Source organism: Lipotes vexillifer, unplaced genomic scaffold (genome assembly GCF_000442215.2).
Source record: "Lipotes vexillifer unplaced genomic scaffold, Lipotes_vexillifer_v1.1 scaffold293, whole genome shotgun sequence".
Classification (NCBI taxonomy): domain Eukaryota; kingdom Metazoa; phylum Chordata; class Mammalia; order Artiodactyla; family Lipotidae; genus Lipotes; species Lipotes vexillifer.
In genome coordinates, this window is record NW_006782084.1 from 231,593 (window position 1) to 256,851 (window position 25,259).

A 25,259-nucleotide genomic window follows, 5' to 3' on the forward strand; every position below is an offset into this window, starting at 1 on the left:
GCTTAGTTGCACCTCGGCATGTGGGATCTTCCTGGACCGGGGCTTGAACCCGTGTCCCCTGCATTGGCCACTGCACCACCAGAGAAGCCCTAAAGGCTCAATCTTGACCAGATATTTTGTTTGGCTGTATTCAGGGAGGCTTCCTTCATGCATCTATGTAATCAATACTACCTTGGTCATGTTTTTTTTTTTTTTTTTGTATTTTGAATCCCTAAATCTTGGTCATAATTCTGAAATGGTGAGACAAGAGAGCCGTGATAAAATAGAAATAGCATCCTAGGAGTAAAATGTTAATTTTTTTTCTTTAAAAATATGTTTTGGCTTAGTTTGCTAGGGCTGCCATAACAAAGTTCCACAAGCTGAGTTCTTAAACAGTAGAAATTCATTTTCTCACAGTTCTGGAAGATAGAAGTCGAAGACCAAGGTGTTGGCAGGGCCGTACTCCCTCTGAAGGTGTTAGGGAAGAACCTGTTCAGGCCTCTCTCCTAACTCGCGTCTTCACATGACATTCTCCCTGTGTGGATGTCTGTCTCTGTCCAGATTTTGCCTTGTAATAAGGACACCAGCCATGTTAAGAGTCCACCCTAATGAACTCATCTTAACTCCATTACCTTTGTAAAGACTCTATCTCAAACTAAGGTCACATTCTAAGATACTGGGGGTTAGGACTTCAGTGTATGTGGGGTTTTTTGGGGGGCGGGTGGAGGAGCAACAACCTGGTACCAGACATTCCTTCATCTTGAGTGAAGCTCATCAGTTGGGTACCCTGGTGGACCCCAAATAAAGCTAAAATGCTTCGTGACTCACTCGTGGTCACTTTGGCTTTCATAACACGAGTGTTACACTGGTGGCCCTCTTGTGCATAGCATATAAGGAAATGTTTTATTTTGTTGTTGTTTTTCACCTGTAAGATAAAAGATACTTCTTTACAGAAATAGCTTAAACATGTAAACAGCTACGGATGCGTCCATTTCCAACCATAATCATCAAGGACCTCGCGGAGCTAACTGCTCTGTCCCTGATCTGCTTTTCTCAAGTCCATACCTGCCATTCCAGTCAAAAGTACTTTCCGTGCTTCTTGAAGTCTGTTTTTCTTTTCTCTCCTCCAGTCTTTTGTTAGGCTATCACAGATGGCCACGCAGCTCCACCCTCTCATCGGCAAAGCTCGCTTTCCTTTCTTCTGGAAGTTGAAGTTCAGGGTCTCCCTCTTCCAGGAAGATAATCTCTGTCATCTCCCTTTTCTGCAGTTCCTGCTATTACATTAGAGCAGAATTTTGATGTGATGGTTTTCCATGGACCGCATCTCAGCTGGGATGTGTATGTGGTGCTGTGGAGAAGCAGTAATGCCCTTTATACTCAGAAAGGGATGAATCGCACCATTACCCATTAAGGCATCAGGTTACCTCTAGGGACTTGGAATGGAAGTGAGTTCCTGAAGTTATTAGGTAAGTCCTTCGGAACAGGGAGATTCTTGCCATTTTTAAGTTTGTTTTGAAAGCTATCATAGAGCTGTAGTTCTGTAAGAATGTGAAGCCGTATCAAAGCTTCTTGAGTCTTATACAAAAAATTTAAATCTATTCATACATTCCATTAGAGGTGCCTCACTTTTGTTATTCTTTCTTTCACTTTTTCTTTCTTTCTCCACTTCCCCTCTTTTTTTGACAGATACTAAGGACACATCTTGATGGCACCAATTTTTAAAAAAAACAACTAAATTAGTTATTTCTCTTTACCAAAGTATTCTTCATTATATATAATTGTTGCTTATTTGCTGAATTGTTCTAACTTTTTGTTTGGGTGTGTTTCTCATTACCAGCTAGGTTGTTTTAAGATCTCTGAGCACTTGGAAACTGTATTTCTTTGCAGCGTAGTGTTTATGGAGCGTAGTGTTTTACATGCATATTTGGGGCACGGTATTTGCCGCTTTCATTTTCAGGTTTTCTTTAAAAATCCTATTTCCTTACTGCATTCAGGACACGGATTTGCTCATGCAGAATTTTTCAGACCTACCTCAGCGTGTGAGGTTAGGCATACTTATCAGTTATTATTTCGGCAAGAATTTATCAGTGACTGGCAGTGCTATGTGTCGGGGAAGGTACATTTCTGCCCAGAATGAGGTCATTGGGTTTATAAAAGCAGCCACTTTCTGAAGTTTGTTTGTTTTCTGCAAATAGTCACACAAACCAAAGTAAGGATTGAGACAGTTTGTAAAATGGACACGTGTGGAATTGACTCCCTGACTCCGAATGGGAACAGAAAGATGTTGTCTTGTAACTGTGTAGGAGATGCACTGTGGAAGGCCTCGTCCCCGGGGGGATCCTCTGAGCTGATGAGTTGACATTTCTTTGTACCCAGTGAGGTGTATGTAGAGCTAGGCATTGAACTCTCTATATGACTGTTAGTGAGAAGCCATGAAAACCTCTCACATCTGAGGGAGGGTTAGTAAGAAGTGTCAGATCAGGGAACCAGAAATTGCTTGGATCGGCTGATGGAAAAGAGGATCTAGAGGGTGTGACTAGAGAGTGTGCAGTTTTAGAACCGGAGACGCCTTTTCCTGCTGGCAAGTCCAAGGATCCAGTGTCATTTGGAAGAGCTGAAAGATAAACCCTGTGGGGAGCAAGGGGACAAGATGGCGGCTGCTCTAGGAGTAGGGTGGTCACAGCCAGGGTGCTGGGGCATAAGTGGGTAGGGGCCTCAGTGCCCTGAAGACTCAGATTAGCTGTAGAGGCCATAGTGTAAACCTTCCAGAGTAGGAGGGACACTAAGGTCTCTGAGTCTCAGAGATGTGCTCTCTTTGTTCTACTGTTTATGTAGGCATTTCCTGAAGTGTGGTCCCTGGACCACCGGCATCAGAATCTCCTGGGGTGCTTATTAAAAAGGTAAATTATTGGGTCCCACTACCTCACTTTCTCAAACACTACAGGGGCATTTTAAGGTCTCTAGGTGACTTAGAAGCTCACTGAAATCTGAGGACCACTGGGTGAAATATTCCTCAGAAAAGCTCTGCCTGTGGGCATCTTCAGTGATGAAGAATGAGCTAGCTTATCAAGCAGTGATCTTTTAAGTCCAGGGGTGATGTAGGCAGGAAATGTAAATGGGTGCCAAGTAAGAGAATGACAGATGTATGAGTAACTGAGTCAAAACTGGGTCCAAAGAAAAATTGGAATATATCTCCCAAGGCTGACATCAGAAAAGCTAACAGCACATGTCCCTTGCAACCTTGGTTGGCCAGAGCACTGGACCAGCTGGGCTGATGCATTTGAGCCATTCTGCTTTCCTATAGGAAACTGGAAACGGTTTCAGAGGTCAGTCTGTAGAAGTGCTGAGCCAGCTGAGATGCCAGGGCCAGCCATAAACCTCAGGGACCAGATGAAAATCTTCAAAATCTAGCACACAGAAAGCTGTTTCTTTTTTTCCCCCAGTAAAATTTTTGCCAGGCATGTTTTTTAAGCAACTGCCTAGGGTATATGTGTGTGTTGTGGGGGGGGTGGTGGTGGGAGGAGGTGCATATGCTGCTAGTTCTGTGTACTTGTTGGGGGAGAGGACATGGCAGGGAGGAGAGATTCCTGAGCATCTCATAGTCTACCTAACTGTATGTGTATGATGAGAGTGGGTTTCCATTTTCTTTGCTTTGTTGACCCTTTTTCTCAGCATCTTTCCTCTACGCACTGAGTGGGCAAGACTGCCATTGGCAGCAGGGATGAGAAAGGTTCCAGGTCTCACACCATTGCTGAGACACTCCCCCCCTCCACAGCTAGACAGCTGCCTAATCAGAAGCAAGCAAAGGACCAGCCCATCAGACAGTGGCACCTGGCTCCTTGCACTTCCACGTGCATCTTTTCTGCTTGCTTAGCCACAGCCCACAAACCTTGGCAGTTATTGTTAATTTTGGGAAACGACATTTGGTAATTAAAAGCTCTTGCTAATAAAATTTAGAGATTTACCCGATTTTTATTCAGCCCTCTTAAGGGAATAGGGCAAAAAGAACCATTAAGAGAAAAAGAGTAGTTAGTGTAATCTCACTTGCCTCAGTGTTTTTCCCATCATTGCCGCCTCCCCAGCCCCATTTCCTAAAGCCACGATTGGCAGTCTTTTGATATTTGTAACTTCGATATTGACAGTCATATATAGCTCTGTCTCTAGCTAAGAGGGAAAAAGCAGCCCGGAAAGTCAAGAGGGGTAAGACTACCCCCAGTAGTCTTAGGATTTGAAAAAGCAGACAGTAAATATCCTGAGATAAAATTTGTTGAAAGCAGCAACTTGTACACCACGTAGAGAACAGGCTTCTCAATTCTTCAGGTGACGTCCAGCTGGGAGGAATGGTGCACTACAGAGAATATCAATTAGCAGAAGGATATCAGTACACTGGAAGATAGGCACGAGTTAACAAAAAGAGAGTTAATGGGAATAATCATAAAATCGTGCCATTCAGTTAAAAAAAAATTCTGAGGGAAATCGAATACGTCCAACTAGGTGTGTGAAAAGACCTGTGTGGTTGGTTTGACCCCAAATGAATTAGCCAGCTGATTAAGCTGCTTAGACTGTTGGTGTCATTTTACCTACAATTAATAAAATTGGAGTATTTAGATTAAGAAATGAAGTCATCCTACTGCATGAGTATTAAAAGTTCTCATCCAAAAGTTCATCTGTAAGTTGAAATTTTAAAAATCAGAACACTTTTTTTTTTTCTCATAGAAACATTGTATTTGGTGAACTGGTTCCTAGGTTTGCCAGTCAAAATGTTATTAATAATAGCTAGATTCCTCGGTTAGCCCCAAAGCCCATGGTCTTCTAATGGAATTTTAGAAATGGCGCTGCCAGCTTCAGTTCTGAGTCTCTGTTGAGCAAAGGGTTATCGTATGGTACGTTCAGTAGAGGAAGAGAATGCCTTTCTCACTTCTAACAACCATAGTGAAAAATGTAAATTGAGTGGCCTTTTGCACTCTTCCTCCTCTCTCTCTGAAGGTTGAAGATAACAAAAGTTAGGCACCTCTAATGGAACATATGCACATCTTTAAGTTCCCTTGTGATGCTCATCTCATCTGTTTTAGTGATGACTGTTTTACCACATCAGATTCAAGAAGTTTGGGGATTTTAAAAGAGGGGCCCTAATCCAGATGCACCTCTAGTTGGAATTTTAAGTGTAAAACTCACCCAAATGAAAAGGCCCAGGGAATAGGAAAATTTTGGTTAGCCAGCCTTTCCAGGGAACCTTTCCTGGGGAATCAGCTGCTCCAGTTTCCCGTGCCTTTCGCAGCATCTTCCACTTTTGAGCCCACAGGGTCATTTTCATTTTCAGTTTTCTCCATTTTCTTCTTTACTGTGGCTTTGCAAAGGAGCCTCAGAGTAGGAGGAAGGGGGATTGAGAAGCTACTTACCAGTATACGTCAATTTCAAGCTTAGGACTGGTGGTGTCTGTACTGAGCAGAGCCCTCTTGGCCATCTGGGTACCAAGTTGCGAGAGGAACGCTGAGAAGGATGGACTCAAGCGTCGCTGGCAGTCATTAAGCGCTTCGTCCAAGCTTGGCATTTCACTAGGGGCCCAGCAGTGATTAGCTTGTGCTGCCTTCACAACTACTCTGTGAGCTAGCATAGCCAGTGTCATCCTTACTTTACAGATGAAGAGGTGAGATTCAGAGATAATTTGCCTTAGGTCATGGTGAGTGGCAGTGGTAGACCTGAACTTGAGGCAGTCTGATTTCAGAATCCATCCTTTCAACCGTAATTGCTTTACCGCCTCCTTAGGAGTTGTCTAGGTCAAAGAAGTTCGGTTATGGTTGCTTGTCGGGAGGTTTAAAGGAATACCTTTGCGGGGGTGATAGTTATCATTAAAGATTTAAATTTGGATAAAAGAAGGGGAGACTAGACTTGTATGCTGTGGCAACTAGAAGTGGTTTAGAAATAAACTGGGGCATCTGCTGTCTTGTAATGGCCCCCCACCTTCACCCCCCATCTCTATGCCATAGAGAGAAATCTTACTTTGGATATGAGGTTGGACAAGATGACACGTAAGTTTCTTTCTGGATATAATTATGGTTAAAGAATGAATCGGTGTTATAGTGGGTACAGATGTAAAGTAATTCTCTGTACATGTTCTGATTACATAAGTAAGTTTAGGAGAAGTAAGGTTAGGACGGTCAAAATCGGCCTTTAGAGAAAGTCACTGTAGTGGGTTGAATAGCGTGCCCCAAAATTCGTGTCTAACCAGAACTTCAGAATGTGACTTAATTTGGAAATAAGATCTTTGCAGATGTAATTAGTTAAGGGCCTTGAGATACAATCAGAGCAGAATTTGAGTGGGCCCTAAGTCCAATGACCAGTGTCTTTCTAAGAAGAGGAGAGACACAGAGAGCTGACCACGTGAAGGCAGAGGCAGATTGAAATTACGCTACCTCGAGGCAAGAACTGCAGGAGCTACCAGAAATTAGGAGAGCAGGAAGCAGCCTCCCTTAGAGCCGTCGGGGGAGCATTGCCCTGCTGACACCTGGATTGCTGACTTCTGGCCTCCTGGACTGTGAGACAATAAACATCTGCTGTTGTAAGCCACTAGGTTTTTGGTGATTTGTTACAACAGCCTTAGGAAACTAATCCAGCCATTTCCCACTTTCTCCCCATTTATATTTTATCTTTAACTTTGGTATAGCTTGATATACAAATGTAACGTTACAGTTACTATACAAATCTAAGTTTTAAATTTCCTGACAGAAATTGAATTGTATTAGGATGGTGATACTTATGTTTAATTAACTTTTTTTAAAGCGATATGGTTCATTTCAAGGAGTAGCATTTTCTCTGTCTATTCTTCTAAAGCCATGCTGCAGTTGAGGGGGCGGTGGGTGTGATTTGTGGTTCATCCGAGAGAATTTTATCAAAATACTCAGATGGCTCCATTAAGAAGTTAGTCCTCTAAATAACTCTCTGTCGTACACTTCTCTAAGGTTAAAAATCAATTAAAAGGATTGCAGTGAAGGTGTCATTTTTCAATTGAGATTCTAATAAAGCAAATCCTGGCAAGAATGAATAACAACTGCCTGACCAGATGTGGCCATTACCAAAGGCAGGAGGATCCCAGAGTGATTATATCTTCTTGAAGGTTTATAGTAATTCTGATTAATCTGTCTTGAAAAGACAGATACCCACATATCTCAGGTATCCAAAGGCAATACGATTAAGATTATTAGGACTCATCTTTTTCTCTGAATTATAATTCTCACTATCAATCATAATTTGTCCAGCATCCCTGGTGTTTTTGAAGTCCTAAACTAGGAATTTTAAAAGTCCACCTGTCATAGAGTTGGGAGATTGTTCCAGAGATGCTACAAGTCTGGAGAGGAAATATAATAGATTTCAGTGAAAACAGAGATCTTGTTTCAGCTACAAAAAGGGTATGATTGATGCATTTTGCCCCAGATATCAAACTCCTTTCTAAGACAGACTCTGCCATCATCCAACCCTGGCCAACTCCTCTCACCTCTTTATACCCCAGAGCTGTTCAACATATAGCAGTTAAAGCCCTGCAACAGTTGCATGGTTTCTAACATATGTCAGTCCATGTTTTTTCCCTCACCACGTACATAAAGTGCTTGGTCCAAGCTCTGTGCTGTACAGGGTGGGATAGTCAGGCAGGATGTGGTTACATGTCCTCAAGGGGCTTACAGGCCAGGGAAGCAGATTTATTCTTTAATTCAAATGTAGAAGTAACCATGTTAGAAAGTGTTAAACTTTTGTTTAGATTAAAATACCATGTACTGAGAAGATCTAAAGGAAAGCATGTTGCCTGAGTGTGTTCTAGCGATATTCCTTCACAGTCATGCTGTACTGTTGGGATTGGGGTAAGGGAGGACATATCACTAAGTTCCACTATTTTGCAACCAGTTTCTTGAGCCAAAAACTTTTTGGTTATGTTTTATTGATGGGTATTAGGAAGATTTTTAGTAACCATGACATAGGCAGAATATTCACCGCAAAGGTCATTTTTTTTTAAAAAAGAAGAGTCTTTAGATAGAGCAACTGTGTATCAAATAAGGCCCCCAATTCAGTGAAACTCAATGGCACACCCCTCCCTTAACGCCTGCTTTCTCTTCTGCTTAGCTCCTAAAAGAGGTTGTCAGGCAGACCCTATTTCACGTCCAGACGGCCACCTCCTCGGTGATGTTGGGAAAATCTCTTAACTTCTGTTTTCTCAGCTGTAAAATGGTGAAAATTATACCTCCCTTATTGTGATTAAATGAAAGAATACATATAAAGCACCTAGCTTGGTACCAGAAGACACAATAAATGCTCAACAGTGTTAGCGATCAGTACGGTGAATAACGCTCAGTTCTCTAGAAAAAAATGTTTGCAGTAAGCTGTCATGGTTTAAAATGGTGTTCTCCCTTTAGCTGTTGCTTATTTCGCTCTTTTTAAAGATTGTGTAGGTAAATTTGATAGTAAAACGATCACATGTTACAGCCCCAACTAAAACAGGTAAACAAATGGCTAAGCCTACTCCCCTCAATTAAGAGAAAAGTATTATTCTTGACATTTTGTCTCTTTCTAGAAAGATAACTGCTAGAGAGCATTTGCACATCAGCTATTATCGCAAGGTATGTTTGGATCTTACAGTAAGAAAGAGCGAGGATGAAGTTAGAGTCTCCGATGCAGGTGATGCAGGCAAAGTTTCCATGTGTATTTCTGGGGACAGCAGAGTGAGATAACCTGTCTAAGATTTTAATGGATAAATTCTGGCTTCAGTATTTACAATTTACATATTACCTTTCGAAAAATGTATTCAGGCAGGATTAAATTGTTTTTTAGATCTGCATCTCTTCCTAATTTGCTTGGTACTGGAAGTTCTCCTAAAAGTAGAATGATGGTGTAATTTGAATAATTCTTATGTAACTGGGAGCAGCTACTGGGTTGCAGAGACAAGCAGAGCAGGGGCTGACTGGCACTCTCCGTGCCTCAAAGTGAGGACCTCCTTCTCCAGCTTCCCTGGCTGGAGTGTAGAAAAGGCAGTTTTCCCATTCATTCCTAACTTTTTCCCCCCATACTAGAAGTTACAGTGCCTTGTTCTGGTCTTAAAAAAAAAATCTACCATTCTTCTTAGTTCATTCTTTTGTTCTGTGTCCCGATTTTTAAATGGGGCAGAGAGTACTGTTTTGAGATTAAATCTAGTCCAAAATGTAAAGGAAATATCCAAAGACTTGAATTTTAGGATTTTTGATGTTGTCTGTATGGAGAAATAGAAATTTTAAAACTGTTTGTGTCCCCCTCCTGCATTTTTTCTGTTTCAGCAAAATGATTTGGTAATGCACAGGTTCCCCGAAGTATCCTTGCTGCTACTTTACATTCACACAATCCGGAGAGCGTAGGAGATCCTAGGTGGCTTGCAGGCCACACCTGGACCATTCCCGTCTGCTCTGTCAGGACAGGGGTTCACAGCAGTGTTCTTCCCTTTCCTGTGTCGGCAGTGCTCATTGGCTGCTTTGGTTTAGGTGGGGTGGGTGCAGAGAGCTGGCCCCTCATCACTGGTCATCGAGTGTAGAGTCTCCTGAAGCCAGTTTCCACTTAGGTACAATTGTCTTCACCACTGTGTTTCTTTGTCGATGGGTGGGAAGAGATGATGTCATTTTCTTGTGCATTTAGAAGGACAGAGATTTATGAAATCCAGTTTGGGTACCTGTCACTAATAAATTAGGTTAATCTGGGATCATGATTGAGAATGAAAGATTGCATGTTTGATTTCATGAAGCAAAGGTAAAGGATATTTTATATGCTACATAGTGAAACTAAATATAAGGAGAGGAAAAGGGGATGGAAAGGCTCAATGGAGCTGTGCTGCTGTGGGGTGTGTGACCCCCATACCCGACCCCCCAAATTCACAGAGGTTCCGGGTCTCCTTTCTACCGAGAGCTAGAACTTAAATCATACTGTCCCAGGTTTCTTGGAAAAGAAGGTCCCTCTGAAATTTTCAACTTTCAATCAGTTTCAAATGAAACTGATGCTTTGTGATTAATTTGAGCAACAGAAAATAAAAGGGTCTTCAGGAAGATGAATAGCTTCACTTTTTTTCTTCTTGAGCAACAATCCCTACTTTAAACAAAAAGTATTGTGAAATAATTTTTCTTTTGAAAAAGAAGTCCTGTCTGGCTTACATAAATGCTGAAACTGTTTCCCAGATTCCACTTACTGCAGAATGAAGTTGTACGTTAGTTTATCTACTTCAGAAAAGATGAAGAGAGGAGTGAACCTTGCCAGCAATTGGGTTGGTTACCTTCCAAGGCACCCAGGTACTTCAAGGCTGATACCATCAGTCCTGAAGTGATTAGACAGCAGTAGTGCATGGGCTGGCTCCACAAGAGAGAGGAGAGTCTCTGGGCTGCTGTAAGCAGTGGATATTCAGTCTAAATACACAAGAGAAATCCCACAGGGAAGAAAACTTGTTCCTGCAAAAAAAAATGAAGAAATGCTTACTCAAGGTCAAAAGAGGAACAGTTCTTTAAGTATACTGGTGAGCTACTGGGAGTAGGGTTCTCATAACTTTGGGGATTTCTGAAGGAAAACCGGCTCATCTTAGAGCATTAATATGAGTATAGCCACTGTAAAGCTTTAGGATAAAACCAGACACTGGAATACATGAAAGGAAAATCTTCCAAGTCTCTAGTTTCTTTGTAAGGAAACTGAGGGTTGAAGTTTCTTGGTTTAAGTGAGTGAATTTGTGACATGCATAGGGAGACTAGAGAGTGGGCGGACAATTCTAGAGACCTTTCAAAGGTTTCTAACCTAAGCTTATTAAATTGCCAGTTGACCCTGAATGTACTTCTCTGACGGAAAGGCAACAAACTGCTATAATTAATCTGTTTGATTTATGTATTTATCTTCTTGTAGATGGTACAGATAGTGATTGTATTATTCACAAATTTTTAATATAAACGCAAAAATAGAGTGATGGCATTCACAAGAATTTTTTAGGAATTTTGAATTGTAAATTTAATAGATGGTGTGAGTTTCCTTTTTTTTTTTGGTTAGCAGGAAATTGGATGTCTAGCATACACTAGAGGTGTAAAAGAGGCAGTACAAAATACATACTTTTTCTATGATGCCTTAACAAGACTAGCACATCAGTTTTCCTTTTTAAGACTCATTGAGAAAACTTGGCATGTACCATTATAATTGCTACAATCCTTGTAGCAAATAAGGGCTCTTGCCTTTTGACAGCACTGGTGGTAAGGGAGACCTAGTTCTGCCTTGAATTAACTCTACGACATTGGACATATACATGCTTTGACTTCTTTGGGCCTCAGAGGGGTTTCCTGAAAAGTAAGGTATTGAATTAGATCAGTGTTTATCAACATTTTAAAAGTCAAGCCTTCTTGAGTAAAAATAAAAATACTGCCCCTATCTCCACTCCCCACCCATCTCTTAATATTCTTTTATACTTCCAGTTGAGAATTAACTGGACTGCATGATCTCTGATGTCTCTCTCAGCTCTGGAAAGCAGATGAACAGAGGTTTTCATTTCATTTTATGGGTAGATGCACCTTGCTCCTTCTTGAAGTTGGAAAGCGCGCTTTCCAGAATTCATTGTCACTCACCAAGAGTATTTATTGCCTTGAGTCCTGCCTTATGCATGGGCAACACCCAGAAGCTTGCTAGAACTGCAGAATCTTGGCTCTACCCAAGTGGCTGAGTCAAAATCTGCATTTTAACAATGCAAGTGATTCCTGTGCACATCAAAGTTTGAGAAATGCAGCAGAGCACTGTTTTGTAACCTGCAAGTGGCATTATTAGTGGGGTGTGGAATCAATTTAGTAGGCTGCTACTAAGTTGCTACCAGCATTTCTTATTTAAGGAAATAGGCAAGAAAAGGTACTGTTAGGGTACATTGCACAGGGTAAAGGAAAATAACTTCTACGTCTTTGCCTGTATGTGTATACAGTGTTTCAATCTCAGGCAAAAAATTAATTTTTTAGGTGGATCTCAGGCAAAAAAAAAAAAAAAAAAAAAAAGAAAAAAAAAAAAGCCACTGTGCTTTGTGTCTCAGAGACAGTGTGTCTCAGAGACAACCATCTGCTTAATCCCTTCTATTTGCTCACCTTCTATTTGTATTTACGTAGAAATACATACACAGAGATACATCATGAAAAAGCAATAAATGTGATTATTAATTTTTTTGAGTTGTAACTCAAAAATTTTTCCTGTTGATATTTTACTTTGGCTATATACAAATCACAACACGGTCAGATACGATTTCATTTTTTGTATTATTATTATGGGAAGATTTCAAATACTTGTTCAGTTTCCTGAAAGTACAGATAATGCTTTTTTCTCCAGGGACTGATTTGTGAAACCCATAATACTGCAAGCTTATTCACATGTCCCTTTGCATCTTGGAAAAAAAAAAAAAAATTGAATAAATTCATTTGGGTTTTTTGGGGGTAAGCTGGCTCATATTTTTCTAACTTTATATTTAGTTAATCACTTTACAGTACTTTCAATAAGTGTTGTGTAGTGTAAAGAAAGTATATTTTTAAATAGGTAATTTCCACCCTGAGGACTTTGCAATCTCAGCAATAATTCTTTACTTACAAAAAATGCTAGAAGATACAAACTGTACTATACATAGAGTTTTAAAAACAGCTCATTAGAGAAATGCAGATCAAAACTACAATGAGATATCATCTCACACCGGTCAGAATGGCCATCATCAAAAACTCTAGAAACAATAAATGCTGGAGAGGGTGTGGAGAAAAGGGAACACTCTTGCACTGCTGGTGGGAATGTGAATTGGTACAGCCACTATGGATAACAGTATGGAGGCTCCTTAAGAAACTACAAATAGAACTACCATACGACCCAGCAGTCCCACTACTGGGCATATACCCTGAGAAAACCATAATTCAGAAAGAGTCATGTACCAAAATGTTCATTGCAGCTCTATTTACAATAGCCAGGAGATGGAAGCAACCCAAGTGTCCATCATCGGATGAATGGATAAAGAAGATGTGGCACATATATACAATGGAATATTACTCAGCCATAAAAAGAAACGAAATTGAGTTATTTGGAGTGAGGTGGATGGACCTAAAGTCTGTCATACAGAGTGAAGTAAGTCAGAAAGAGAAAATCAAATACTGTATTCTAACATATATATATGGAATCTTAAAAAAAAAAAAAAAAAGTCATGAAGAACCTAGGGGTAAGACGGGAATAAAGACGCAGACCTACTAGATGGAATCTAAGAAAAAAAAAAAAAAGTCATGAAGAACCTAGGGGTAAGACAGGAATAAAGACACAGACCTACTAGAGGATGGACTTGAGGATATGGGGAGGGGGAAGGGTAAGCTGGGACAAAGTGAGAGAGTGGCATGGACATATATATACTACCAAACATAAAATAGATAGCTAGTGGGAAGCAGCCGCATAGCACAGGGAGATCAGCTGGGTGCTTTGTGATCGCCTGGAGGGGTAGGATAGGGAGGGTGGGAGGGAGGGAGACGCAAAAGGGAAGAGATATGGGAACATATGTATATGTATAACTGATTCACTTTGTTATAAAGCAGAAACTAACACACCATTGTAAAGCAATTATACTCCAATAAAAATGTTAAAAAAACAAAAACAAAAACAGCTGGAAGGAAGTTGACCATGCTGGTATCCTAACTCCATTGGGGTGAGGCAGGAAATTCAGGCTTTGCAGAGGTGTTCTGAGCTGTCATGATAAAGGTAATGCTGCCCTTCCCTTAGGAAATTTCCTTTTTTCAATTTATTTTGAGTAAAAAAGAAGAGTTTGTTCTTGTCCCTTTGCAGGGCTCTGTGTCAAGGAACAAAACAGGTGTGGGTTTGAAAATTCTTCATTTGAGACCCAGAAGGAGAATAAAAACACTTTCTATGCACCTGCATTCAGAATCCAGAAGAGTAATCAATTTTGTACCAGGAGTTTGGCAGGATTTTCTGTTTACCGTGTTTCAATAGCTGGTTGTTATGAATTTTCTTTTAAGGTGGTTTTGGAGCTATTACATGGTCTTTTGATATATAAGAGAGTAAATAGAATGTGAAATGCAACTTTTTACTGATTACATGTTGAAACAGAAAGATGTGAGGCTGTTAACCAACAAAAAGTCTCAATAGGTCCAAGTTATTCAGCTATAATATTTTCATCTGAAGACCACTCTGGCTATAAGAACTCTGAATATTATATCTTAAAAAAAATTTTTTTTAATTTGTTTCTTTAAACTTTAGTTGTAGTTTTAGTATAGCTTCTGTATTTACTGTATTTCCTCATAAACATCTGTGGCTAAATAGGGACTCTGTGCTTGGCTTAAGTGGTGTAGGGAGGTGGGACCACAGTGCGACTCCTGTCTGTCTTCTAGCTGCGCATGTAGTTGGGTGAGTCTTCTTTCTCGGGTCTTCTGATTCAACCTCTTACTCCATTTCTCTGGCTGTTGGTGCAGGTAGATAAGAGTACCCAGGGGCCTGGCTGGGTTCTGTCGTGATATGCCTTAGCTGGAGACAGCCAGAAGCATTATCCAGCCTTAGAATTCGGAAATGGAAGGGAGCTTAGAAATCACCCAGTCTAACCTGCTCATTTGCCAGGTGAGGACCTTGTGCTGCCCAGAAATGATGCTCCAGTTACTGGCCAAGGCAAGACTGGACTGCAGATATGCAGATTTTTCCATTCAGTCATTTTTCTTTTGTATGTAGAGAGGAGGGGGGAGAATTTCCTTAGGTTTATGTCCCCCACAAGCTATGCTCTTCATTTATCATCTTTAAATTTTCTATTCTCCCTGTGAGACTCTGAACAGTCATGTGTGACATTATATCCATATTCTCTATCGATTTCTAGGTAATCCTCCTACCTTTCTAGTGTCATTTCCCCCCCCTACACCTTCTCCTTCCCGAACATCAGCTTGTCCTAGCATACCCTTGAGCCAACCAAGGGAAAAGACCAAGGAAAAGAGGTTGCTGTTTTCCCTGGCTTCATGAAGAATGATGCTTCCCGTCTGTATCTCGGTCGGCTCTTCTCTGCCCACACACCCACCCCTTTCAGGACTGCCCTTCCTCTGTTTTTAATGACTTGCCGTTAATATCCAGCTCCCTCAGCCATCTACTCCCTCAGTGAAGCCGCCTTCAACCTTTCTGTCCCAGGCCCTCTCATCCCTCTCATCTCATCTCAGGGATGAGAACTTGGTTGAACTCTTACTACTTTTAGAAACCATACTACACCATTTTACATGATGCAATTAAGGGTAGATAAGGCCAGGAGCCCACTGTTAAAAGCTTTTCTTTCCTAATGAATGTGCTTTCTGGTAAGGAAGTTTTGAACCCGTTGTCTTAAGCCCCTCACTTACTTTCTTGGCCTTCCAGTTTTCCGGTGAATAACATATTTAATGCCTTCAGTGCGGTATCTTCATGATGTTTTCTGTTTTGCTTTTAAAGATTTTTTTTTTTGATGTGGACCAATTTTAAAGTCCCTATTGAATTTGTTACAGTATTGCTTCTGTTTTATGTTTTGGTTTTTTTGGCCGCGAGACATGGGATCTTAGCTCTCCCACCAGGGATCAAACCCGCACGCCCTGCATTGGAAGGCAAAGCCTTAACCACTGGACTGCCAGGGAAGTCCCTGTTTTTTTGTTTTTTTAAAGACTTTTTTTAAAGAGGAGTTTTAGGTTTACAACAAAACTGCGAGGGAGATAACATTTCTCACCAACCCCGGGTCCCACACACTCATTCGCTTCCTCCGTTATCCGCTTCACTCACCGGAATGGTACATTTTAAAATTTCAGTGCACGTCTGAAATTTATTTTTTTTTAATCTCATGGACTTAGGTAAACAGATCTCTATGTAGAGATTGCAACTTTACATTTAAGGATGAGATTTGATAACTATCTTAGTGAATATTAATTACGAAGCCTTGGGAATTTTTAGTTTTAGATTTTTTAAATAGCTAACGTAACAACATGGACCTCTCTGCTTTGACAGACAGAGTCCAGCAAAAAAAAATACTGAATAACCTATTGCTCAGTTTCATAGTTTGAGGCTACAAAGTTTGTTTCCAAACAAGGAACAGTGACAATATGAGACCCAGTTCATTAACTAATTAGCTATGTGATTTTAAGCTTTGATATCCTGGCATCCAATGGGATTACCTGATATCTACCCATTTGTCCTCCTTCCCACATGATGGGTGAGTAAGACCCTGCATGTGTGAAGGGGCACCATTGTTCTGGGCTAATGTCGGTGCTGTCCTTTCGCCTCCTGGCCTACCCGGAAGAACATCTGCTTCCTGGCCAGCTTCTCATCTCTCACTAACTCACCTCCCACTTCTCAGCTGTGTACTTTCCCAGCTCCCTGTGCCAGGAACTTTATCTTTCTCAGTTATTATTCCTAGCCCTTTTGGAGCCACTCAGATGTCTAAATGGAAACAGACCAACAAAAATGTTCTGACTGTGACAAAATTGGCCTATTCAGATGGTCTGCCCCCCACCCCCGTTCCATAATTCCCCTAAATTATTAAATTTCCTTTGTATCTTGAAAGCTTTGGGAGAAAAACCGTTATATGGCATTAGTATGGTAGACAGTGCCTTTGTGTAGTACTCAGTTCACGCCAGGCTTGATACTGTACTATTTCCTGGAGAAATGATGATGTCCATGACTTCTGTCTGCTCTCAGGAGCAACTGTAATGATTATTTTGCTTCTGGATAAAGGAAATAGTTGATGTGGTAAACCTCCCTGCTGTTTGGTGGTGGTGTGTGTGTGTGTGTGTGTGTGTGTGTGTGTGTGCGTGTGTGTGTAGGGGGTGGCAGGGTGGGGACAGGGATTATGGATTATAACCTTGAACTATAAGGATGACAGCCTTAAAGAAGACTTGAGGGTAATTAAAAGGCAGATACTAGGTTTCCCTTCCCTTCAAAGTATATTCTTAGGAAAGTTACTAAGTGAGGGGGTGAGGGAAGAACAGCTTCAGCTATAAGATTGGTCAGAGCACTCTTCTTTAGCCTATTAGAAATAGGAAGGAAATAAGACAATAGAATTTATAGTGACAGGTCTTTGTTTTTTGATTGTTCTTTGCTGAATAGAAATCTACAACAAGGTACATGATTACTAATATATTTTTAGTTCATATGTGGTTAATCCCGTTTTTAAAAGAGACTTAGATTTGCATTTATATAGAAGAGACTTCTTAATGTGCATTGGGGTGAAGGGTGATGTGATGGGGAGGGAAATAGATTTACCGTACGTGTAGTTGCTGCGTGTCTGTCGTTTAGTGTAGGAGGTGAGTGGGCTTTCCTGGTGGAATGGAGGCATCAGAGCTGTCCACACAGGAAGTCTTCCCTGAGTGCTGTCCACACAGGAAGTCCTCCCTGATTGTGGTCCACACAGGAAGTCCTCCCTGAGTGTTGACAAGCCCTCTTCCTGCTGGTGCCCACACCCACTCCTGCAGGGAGTGCAGAGAGGCTCTGCTAACAGAGCCACCCATTTATTCACCACCAACTTTATTTTTCTATCACTTTAGGCATGCGAATTCAGCCTAGTTAAATGTTATTGTGAAAACTGAATTAGCTTGTTTTCCCTGCCCTTGGGTAGATAACTTGATAGGGATCTTGTTTACCTGACCTGAAGCAGTGAGATTAGGCCTGAGAAGGCTGAGCTATAGACTCCTAGGCTCTTGTGGGATGGGTCAGCACTTAGCTGTGGTCATTCAGCCACCCAGTTCCTTAAATAAGTAGGTTGAATTTGTGAAAATTGTCCACATGCTTCATCCAAGGGGTGGAAGGTGGGGAGTGTCTTTTCAAATTCTAGGGCAGCTTAGGGGTTTTGAGAGGCAAAATGTAAAAGGACAACCAGTGATGAAAATGGAGTTTGATAAAATATCATCCACTTGTGAGCTTTTTTTTTTTTTTTAAGTTTGCGGTTCATGCTGTTGAGGCACTTGACTACAAAGTGTAATTGCTTTAAATTGATCAGGGTTCTGAAGTTGCAGATAAAGACTTGTCAGTGTTTGTGTTTCAGTCTGGGAGTGAGGGTTTCATTCTTCACTGGTTAAGTGGAGCCTTCCTAAAATGGTGACTCTGATGTTCGGCTGTAATGTGCTGTAGCTTTCCAAAATTGTTTGCAGAATTCTTTTAATGAAAAGATTTATAAGGTCGAATTTTAAAAACTGACCTTTTTAAGGGTTTTGTTAAAAAAAAAGCACAAGTTGACTGTTGCTCATTAAATTAATTTAAAGGCACCTTTGACTGTTTTTTCTTAAAAAAACTTAGCCACCAATGGTATTGTCATATTTCAGAAAAACTTGAATTTCATAATTTAAGTTGCAGGAAGAATGGGCACAGAAAAATGAAATACTATTAATAGTTCATTTAGGATATAGACAGTGTTTTGGGTGCCATTTAGAGTACAGATTAAGGGCTCTGGCTTTGTTGTCCGGCAGATCTGAGTTCCAATTGCAGCCCTGCCTCCTACTAAAAGTGTGACTATGGCACATTACTTAACGTCTCCTGAGACTCAGTTTCCTGATCTGCAAAATGGGAGAACAATAATGCATCTGTCTCGTTTGGATTAAGTAAGATGATGCATGGCACTGTGACGCATGGCACAGTGTCTGGCACATATGAAACATGCAGGATATGACAATAATTATTATCCTGCTCTTACAATTATCATTAACCCATTCTGAATATTTTGGAATAAACTCCTTTACTGTGTTTGCATTTTCTTCTTTGAACATGAGGAAGTCTTTATTTATCAGGCTTTAAATTTTTTATTTCAAGGAGTTCTAAAAACTCAATCTTTGATCTAAAATTTTCTGTACCAGAAAATGGAAAATGGACAACTTGGACTAATTTAATGCTTCTTCTCTTTAGTCATCAACTATTTCTGAGAGTTGATAATAGGATACATTTGAATTTAACCTTGGTCACCAGAACTCACCAGAGACCAGTCACCCTCCTCAGGATGCATTCGGGAACTCCCTCCTCCCAGCTGGGATCGGAATACTAGGAGATTTCTTTCCCCCAAAGAGTAGGTTAGAGAGAAAGTGGGGAGGCACAGACTGTATATGCTCCCCACCTACTTGCAGCATGGGAAAATATTGCTGTCATAAATATGGAGGCCGGTCAAAGATGCATTCCATCAGCTATGTAGATCACGGCTCTGCTTCTCCCAAATATAGATACATAAATAAAAGCCTGCTCCATCATGTCCAAGAGATCTCCAGATAGCTCACACGTCCACATGTTTCTTTTCATTGTGTAAGTCTATGCCCGACACTCCACTTTCCACCCCAGAGAAGAGTAGAGGTGAGAGCTGAGGCAGACTTGGGATACAGTCTTTCAGATGCCTGCTGGTTCACTTTCTTTGGGTGGTGTCATCCCACTGCAAGGTGGGCACGGACCCAATCCACAGCTTCTGTCAGACCCCCCTGCAAGGCTTACCCAGGTGACCACGTTTCATCCCCCAACTGCAGCGCTGAACACACCAGGTCCTATGGTGAAAAGCTGTGTTTGAGGCAAGCACAGGCTCTCGGATGTGAATCAGAGGTGATTTAAGAAAAACTACAGTCTTGCCTAGATGTCTACAACTATCAGTTCTTTGTGTAAATCGAAGGCTAGGGACAGGGTGGCGATGTATGTGTTAACTTCCCAGCCCCTCTGTTCTTCACTGAAGTGAGAAATAGAGGGTGCCTGGCTGATTGCAGGTTGCAGCCAGCAGTTAAATTGAGTGACTTTGGAGAAGGGACACAGACCTCTGTGTGGCACAGCTGGGGGGGTCTGAGGTGCCAACAGTGGCAGAGCAGGAGAAGGGCTTAGTTTATACCTGGAAAGCTGTTTTTATCCCTTAGAGACAAACAGGGATGAGAGGAAAGGATTTGAGTTCAACTGCTTATTAAGGGCATAAATCAGATAGATTTGATAGGATATGATCTCAGGCAGGTTTTGTTTGGATTAAGCTGTGCTGATGTTCCTGGTTCAAGTTCAGCCTTCATTTATACATCGACTGTTGTTAACCCTTCTTGCACCTCTCCTTTCTGAAAAAGAATCCCTTGAGATAAAGTGGTGTTTGGACTCTGATTTTAATTTAGCAAGGGCGCTGGGCAGTGAGAAGAACATAGTATAGGCCATGAAGAAATGGTTACACGCCTAGATTCATGAGGTGCCCAGTGCCTCAGGATACTGTGGAGTTAGGGTGGCCGTGGCAAAAACTGGGTGCAGAGCCAGATAATCTATCCTGGAAAGTTGAGATTGCTGACAAGGTCAGCAAGGTTATATTTATTGCAGGGGGTCTACTTTTTGAACTTTCTAAAGTGGAATTTAATTGTGTCCTAGAGATGCCTCATTTCTTATTTATGGTAGTAAAAATCAAGCTGTAAGATTTGAAAATTTTGTTGAATGTCTAGTGACTAATTTTACATCTTCAGACTGTTACTCAGTGTCAGTGATGCCCTTGGTTAGTCTATTTATTATTTAGAAGATGTGAAGTAAAAAAAAATTCCTGTCCTGGTGTGAAACTGCAGAGCATGTGCTGTGAGGACACTTTGGGGTGTGCTGACTTCCATGTCAAACGGAACCATTTAACTTCCTCAAAGGTCATGTGTGTGGCATAGGGACAGAGAACTGTGGTTTCTTTCGATTGGTTAACAATTATCTGACGTGAGTACGTTTTCAGACATTCTTCCTAGGTGGCTGCCGACTGAAACCACACCGAGCCTGGCTTGCAGCCTTTGTAAAAGTTACCTTGGTTGCTGCCAGGCCTGGGAAGGTTTCCAGCTTCTACACCATTCTCACAGGGGTTAAATTTCACAAGGTTAGCCAGAGCGAAAGGTAGCCGACCCTGTGAATCTTATCCAGATGTCTCAAGGAAGCCAGGGCCTGTCTTAGAACTAGGTGAAGTCTTCCTTATTTGAGCCTCTTGACTGAACTCTGACTTGCTTACACTTGAAGAGTAATCTTTTTTTTTTTTTAATCCCTAAGAATCATCTCAATAAAATTGTCAGCAACTTTCAATCAAGTGTCCTTCAGAATTTGAAAACCTTTTCAAAAGTCCAGTGATTTCTAAATGACTGTAGATTAAAATGATATTATCAATAACTTTATGCAAGTTCGTTTTGAGCATCAGATGTGTTCCTCAAAGTATGTGAATAAAATCTTACAAAAACTTAGTCCTGTTTCAGGTGTAGGTAGAGAATATTCTGCTGAGTAAAATCCTATTATTCATGTTGAAGGAGAGGGTATTTTTGTAGAATGAACAGATCTTTTTTAAGGTGTAGATTAAAATCTGCAGTAAAGTAGCTGAAGATAAATCTGTGTGCATATCTTGGTAACTTCCTCTTGGTTGGGAGGTTATACAGCCTCTGAATGGTGCCGGAATCGGTTCTGCCTGGCGTTCTAACGCTGCCGTCTTTGTTTTCCAGCAGTCTCTGGTCCCAGCCCACCCCATGGCCCCTCCCAGCCCCAGCACCACCAGCAGTAATAACAACAGTAGTAGCAGTAGCAGCTCAGGATGGGATCAGCTAAGCAAAACGAACCTCTATATCCGGGGGCTGCCTCCCAACACCACAGACCAGGACCTGGTGAAGCTGTGTCAGCCGTAAGTAGAAGCTGTTCTTGTGTTTAGCTCCTAAATATCTCCTTGATCATATGACACAGTGAGATAAATTGTGTTATAAGAGAGGTTTAGTACAAGACAAATCTGTGAATGCTCGTTCTGGTCACAGTTGACAGGGTTTCTAAGTTTTGAGTCCTTGGATGCTTTTTCAGTCAGCATTACGATCAACAGAATGCCTATATAATAAGATAAATTGGAGCATTTGCTCAGTAGAATTTGACTTTATTGGCACATGAGAAGCAGGCTAATGAATTGTTTAAAAACATGGCTGGTTCCTTTTTGAGGAGTGCTGACATTTTGTGGAAGCACCTCTCGAGGGCCATTCTGTCTCATCATAAGAGAAACTTTGTCACTGTTTGTCAGAAAGGTAGTTACCGTCTAACTTAATCCTAAATGGGTATAAACTCTAATGCCAGGGGGGCAAAGGTAGTCTGTCTTCACTCACACCTCTGGTTCTGTGGTCCGGGCTGTTCACGCTCAGCTCTGGGCATTCTTTTTTTTTTTAATTAATTAATAAATTTATTTATTTTTGGCTGTGTTGGGTCTTTGTTGCTGCGTGCAGGCTTTCTCTAGCTGCGGTGAGCGGAGGCTACTCTTCGTTGCGGTGCGCGGGCTTCTCGTTGCAGTGGCTTCTCTTGTTGTGCAGCACGGGCTCTAGGCACGCGGGCTTCAGTAGTTGTGGCACGCGGGCTCTAGAGCGGAGGCTCAGTAGTTGTGGCACACGGGCTTAGTGGCTCTGCGGCATGTGGGATCTCCCCGGACCAGGGCTCGAACCCGTGTCCCCTGCATTGGCAGGTGGATTCTCAACCACTGCACCACCAGGGAGGTCCTTAGCTCTGGGCATTCTTATGCCCAAAGTTCCTATTCCTCTTCTCACCGCCACCCTGCTGTGTCCTGAGATGTGCATACATGTATAACTTTGTTCCAAAGGAAATTTGCATTATATGCTTGTGGATAAATAGAATATAAGTATGCTACTTTGCTGCAATCACATTAACTAAGGAAGAAAGCACTAGTTTAAACCAAGGAGCCAGAAGCACTCACATTGCAAAGGTCACAGTGTAAAGACTAAAAGTCTCCAATCACTTTAAGATATAAAAGCCTACACGTACAACAGCCTCTTTTATTCATCCAAAGACAATCATGGTCCCGCACAAACAGAACTTTATATAACTGTGGAAAAGGACGTCCACTAAAGAATGTTTACTCTTCCCTGAAAAGTATTTCCATTTCTAAACATATGATTAATAGCATCTTATTTTTGTTGTACTGGGTAAAGTATAAATTTATTACTTCTTGCTTTAAGAAAAAATTTTTTTTCAAAACTTACTTGGGCAGCGTTTGCAAACTGGAACTAAAAGTAACATCTGGCCTTCCATCAGGAGCCATGGTGGTTTTGCTCTGTTGTGTTTTTAGAGAGGAGGGTGGGACACTGGGAGGTGGTTTGTCAGCATCTGGAGAGCCTTCCAAAGGCCATCACCCTCAGGACCCTCCCTCCGCCTTTCCCGTGTTACCCTTCTGATCAGCCCCTTTGGACTTTGACTGCAGCCTTTGCTCCCAGGGCAGTGAAATTATGTCCTGTGCTAGGGATGACTTTGAAAGCAAGTCCAGCTCTTGGGGTTTGTCATGCCTGACCAGAGTCAGATGGAATTTTGCCAGGCGCGCCCTGCCCTGTTGCAGCTGTTCAAGACCACAAATAGGCCTTTTTGCTATCTTGTCTGCTGTTGACCTCTACAGGCATTGTCCTCTGCTTTTGCAACATAATTACAGGTAGATAGAGCACCTAAAGTCTAAGGAGCTAAAAATATAACTTTGTAGGACACAAAAGAATGAAATTAACCCTCACATTCTTGAGGTGTAAGAGAAGGGGGAAAGATTTCAGAAGACAAATTGTTCCTCAGCTAGTTTTGAATCCTGTAAGGTGAGTTAAGGGGATAGAGTTAAACAACCATAAAGTAATAGAGTAATACCATGTTTTATATGCAGTAAATATGTATTTGAAAAATTAAACCAGCAGTTTTTTTACTGAGTCAAATCATATTCCAAATGCAGCAGAAGAGCATTTGATCATCTTTCCTGAAAAATTCATTCCTTTGTTGTTGTTGGTCTCTTTGACATACGTGGATTTTCTCAGCATGTGTAGACATCAGTCTCTTTGCTGTTATCAATAGCAGCAGTAATGGTTTGCCACTCACTCTCTCCTATCATTTGCAAAACCCCAGGTTTGATATTTAGCTCTGATGATAGTTTTCTTTATGTATTATACAGAGGCAAGACATACAGTAATAGAGCACTCTATGTCAGTATCTGCTGAAAGCTTTGTTCCATTTAACACAGAGCATCTAATAAGTACCAGATTTGTCTGGTTGACAATTTTGTGTCTTAAAATGTAGAGAGAGCAAAAAGGAGCATTCCTGTTCCGGACTTAATTGTTTCCAGTAAAGAATAGCTAGTTGGCCACATGGAAGTGACAAGAACCTTATGGAAAAGTGACTCATCCTAGAGCTTAAAAAGCTGGACATAATTAGAGATTTTTTAGAAAAGTTTCAGAAGCTTCTCAGAAAAGATAGGTGTAAATTCATAGCTCTAAAAATATATATATTTTAGAAATAAAAATTTAGCACTGTAATTTACAAATTAATGTGAATTGTAGGAGGGGCAACAATTGAAACAAGTAATTTGGGTCTCTAGGGGACTTGGATATTTTAGAGGGTTATGTAACAGAAAAATGGAAAAAGATACCTAAGAATGTTTGCAACAGGGACTTGATAATTTACAAACAATGCATGAAACCTGAAGGCAAGAATGATATGAGGATTGTGAAAACCAGAGAGGGAGACAGAAAGTATTTTTAAAAAGCTATGTTTGGAGTAGAACATACAGATGCTATAATGTTAGAAGAAATGACAGTGAAAAAGCAGATGTCAACACAAGAGATGGCAGTGAAAAAAGCAGCCTCAGCCCAAGTCAAAGAGGGACTTGGGACACTGGAAAGTGTAGGTCAACATGGCTGAGGGAAAGGGGGCTCACACTGGAGGGTGGTCAGTTTTGGTGACTTGAAGGACACTGGTCTGAAGGACTGGGCAGGGATGTGACAGTGGTGATGGTGGTCAGGTGATAGGGAGTGAAAGGAGATCAGTTTTCTAAGAGGATTTGATGAAAGAAGCTGACCAGCTCTAGCGAACTTCTGCACTGTGATGTGTGTATATATAGGAAGTCTTGTTGGGACCTCATGACGACTCTGGCTGCTGCAGCTCTGCACCCTATTTCTAAAGTGTTATCTGCTCAAAAAGAAGACATCAGTCCAATTAACCAGCACATTTAGGAAATGGAATGAGCTGGGTGACAGAAAGGACTCATCTTTTACCCCCTGACCTTTAGATAATCTTCATTCTCCGCCTTCTCTAAAAGCAAGCCAAACAAAAAAGTTTGCCTGACTGTGTTGCCCTTCCAACTTCTCTGGCAGATTTTCTAGGCAGATGAGCCGACGGCTGTTGGTGCTGCCATTTTCTCACTACCTTAACCCTTTGCATTTTCCTTTCAAGTTTCAGCTGAAACTGCATGGCGTCTTCCATCTCCCTTATTTCCTCTGGCCTGTTTTCACTGTTGTCCACATCTCCTCAACTCCTTGCTCTTTTTTTTTTTTTTTTTTTTTTTTTTTTTTTATCGC

The 25,259-nt window shown here is 41.2% G+C and overlaps 1 protein-coding gene across 2 annotated transcripts in view; it reads left to right on the top strand.

The window, feature by feature from the left end:
• RBMS1 (RNA binding motif single stranded interacting protein 1) overlaps positions 1–25,259 on the top strand; it is a 213,958-nt gene that overhangs the window by 98,873 nt on the left and 89,826 nt on the right. For both annotated transcript variants that reach the window (XM_007454974.1, XM_007454975.1), the window contains exon 2: positions 21,396–21,571. In XM_007454974.1, the coding sequence (XP_007455036.1) occupies positions 21,396–21,571 (176 nt within the window). The remainder of the gene's footprint in view (positions 1–21,395; positions 21,572–25,259) is intronic.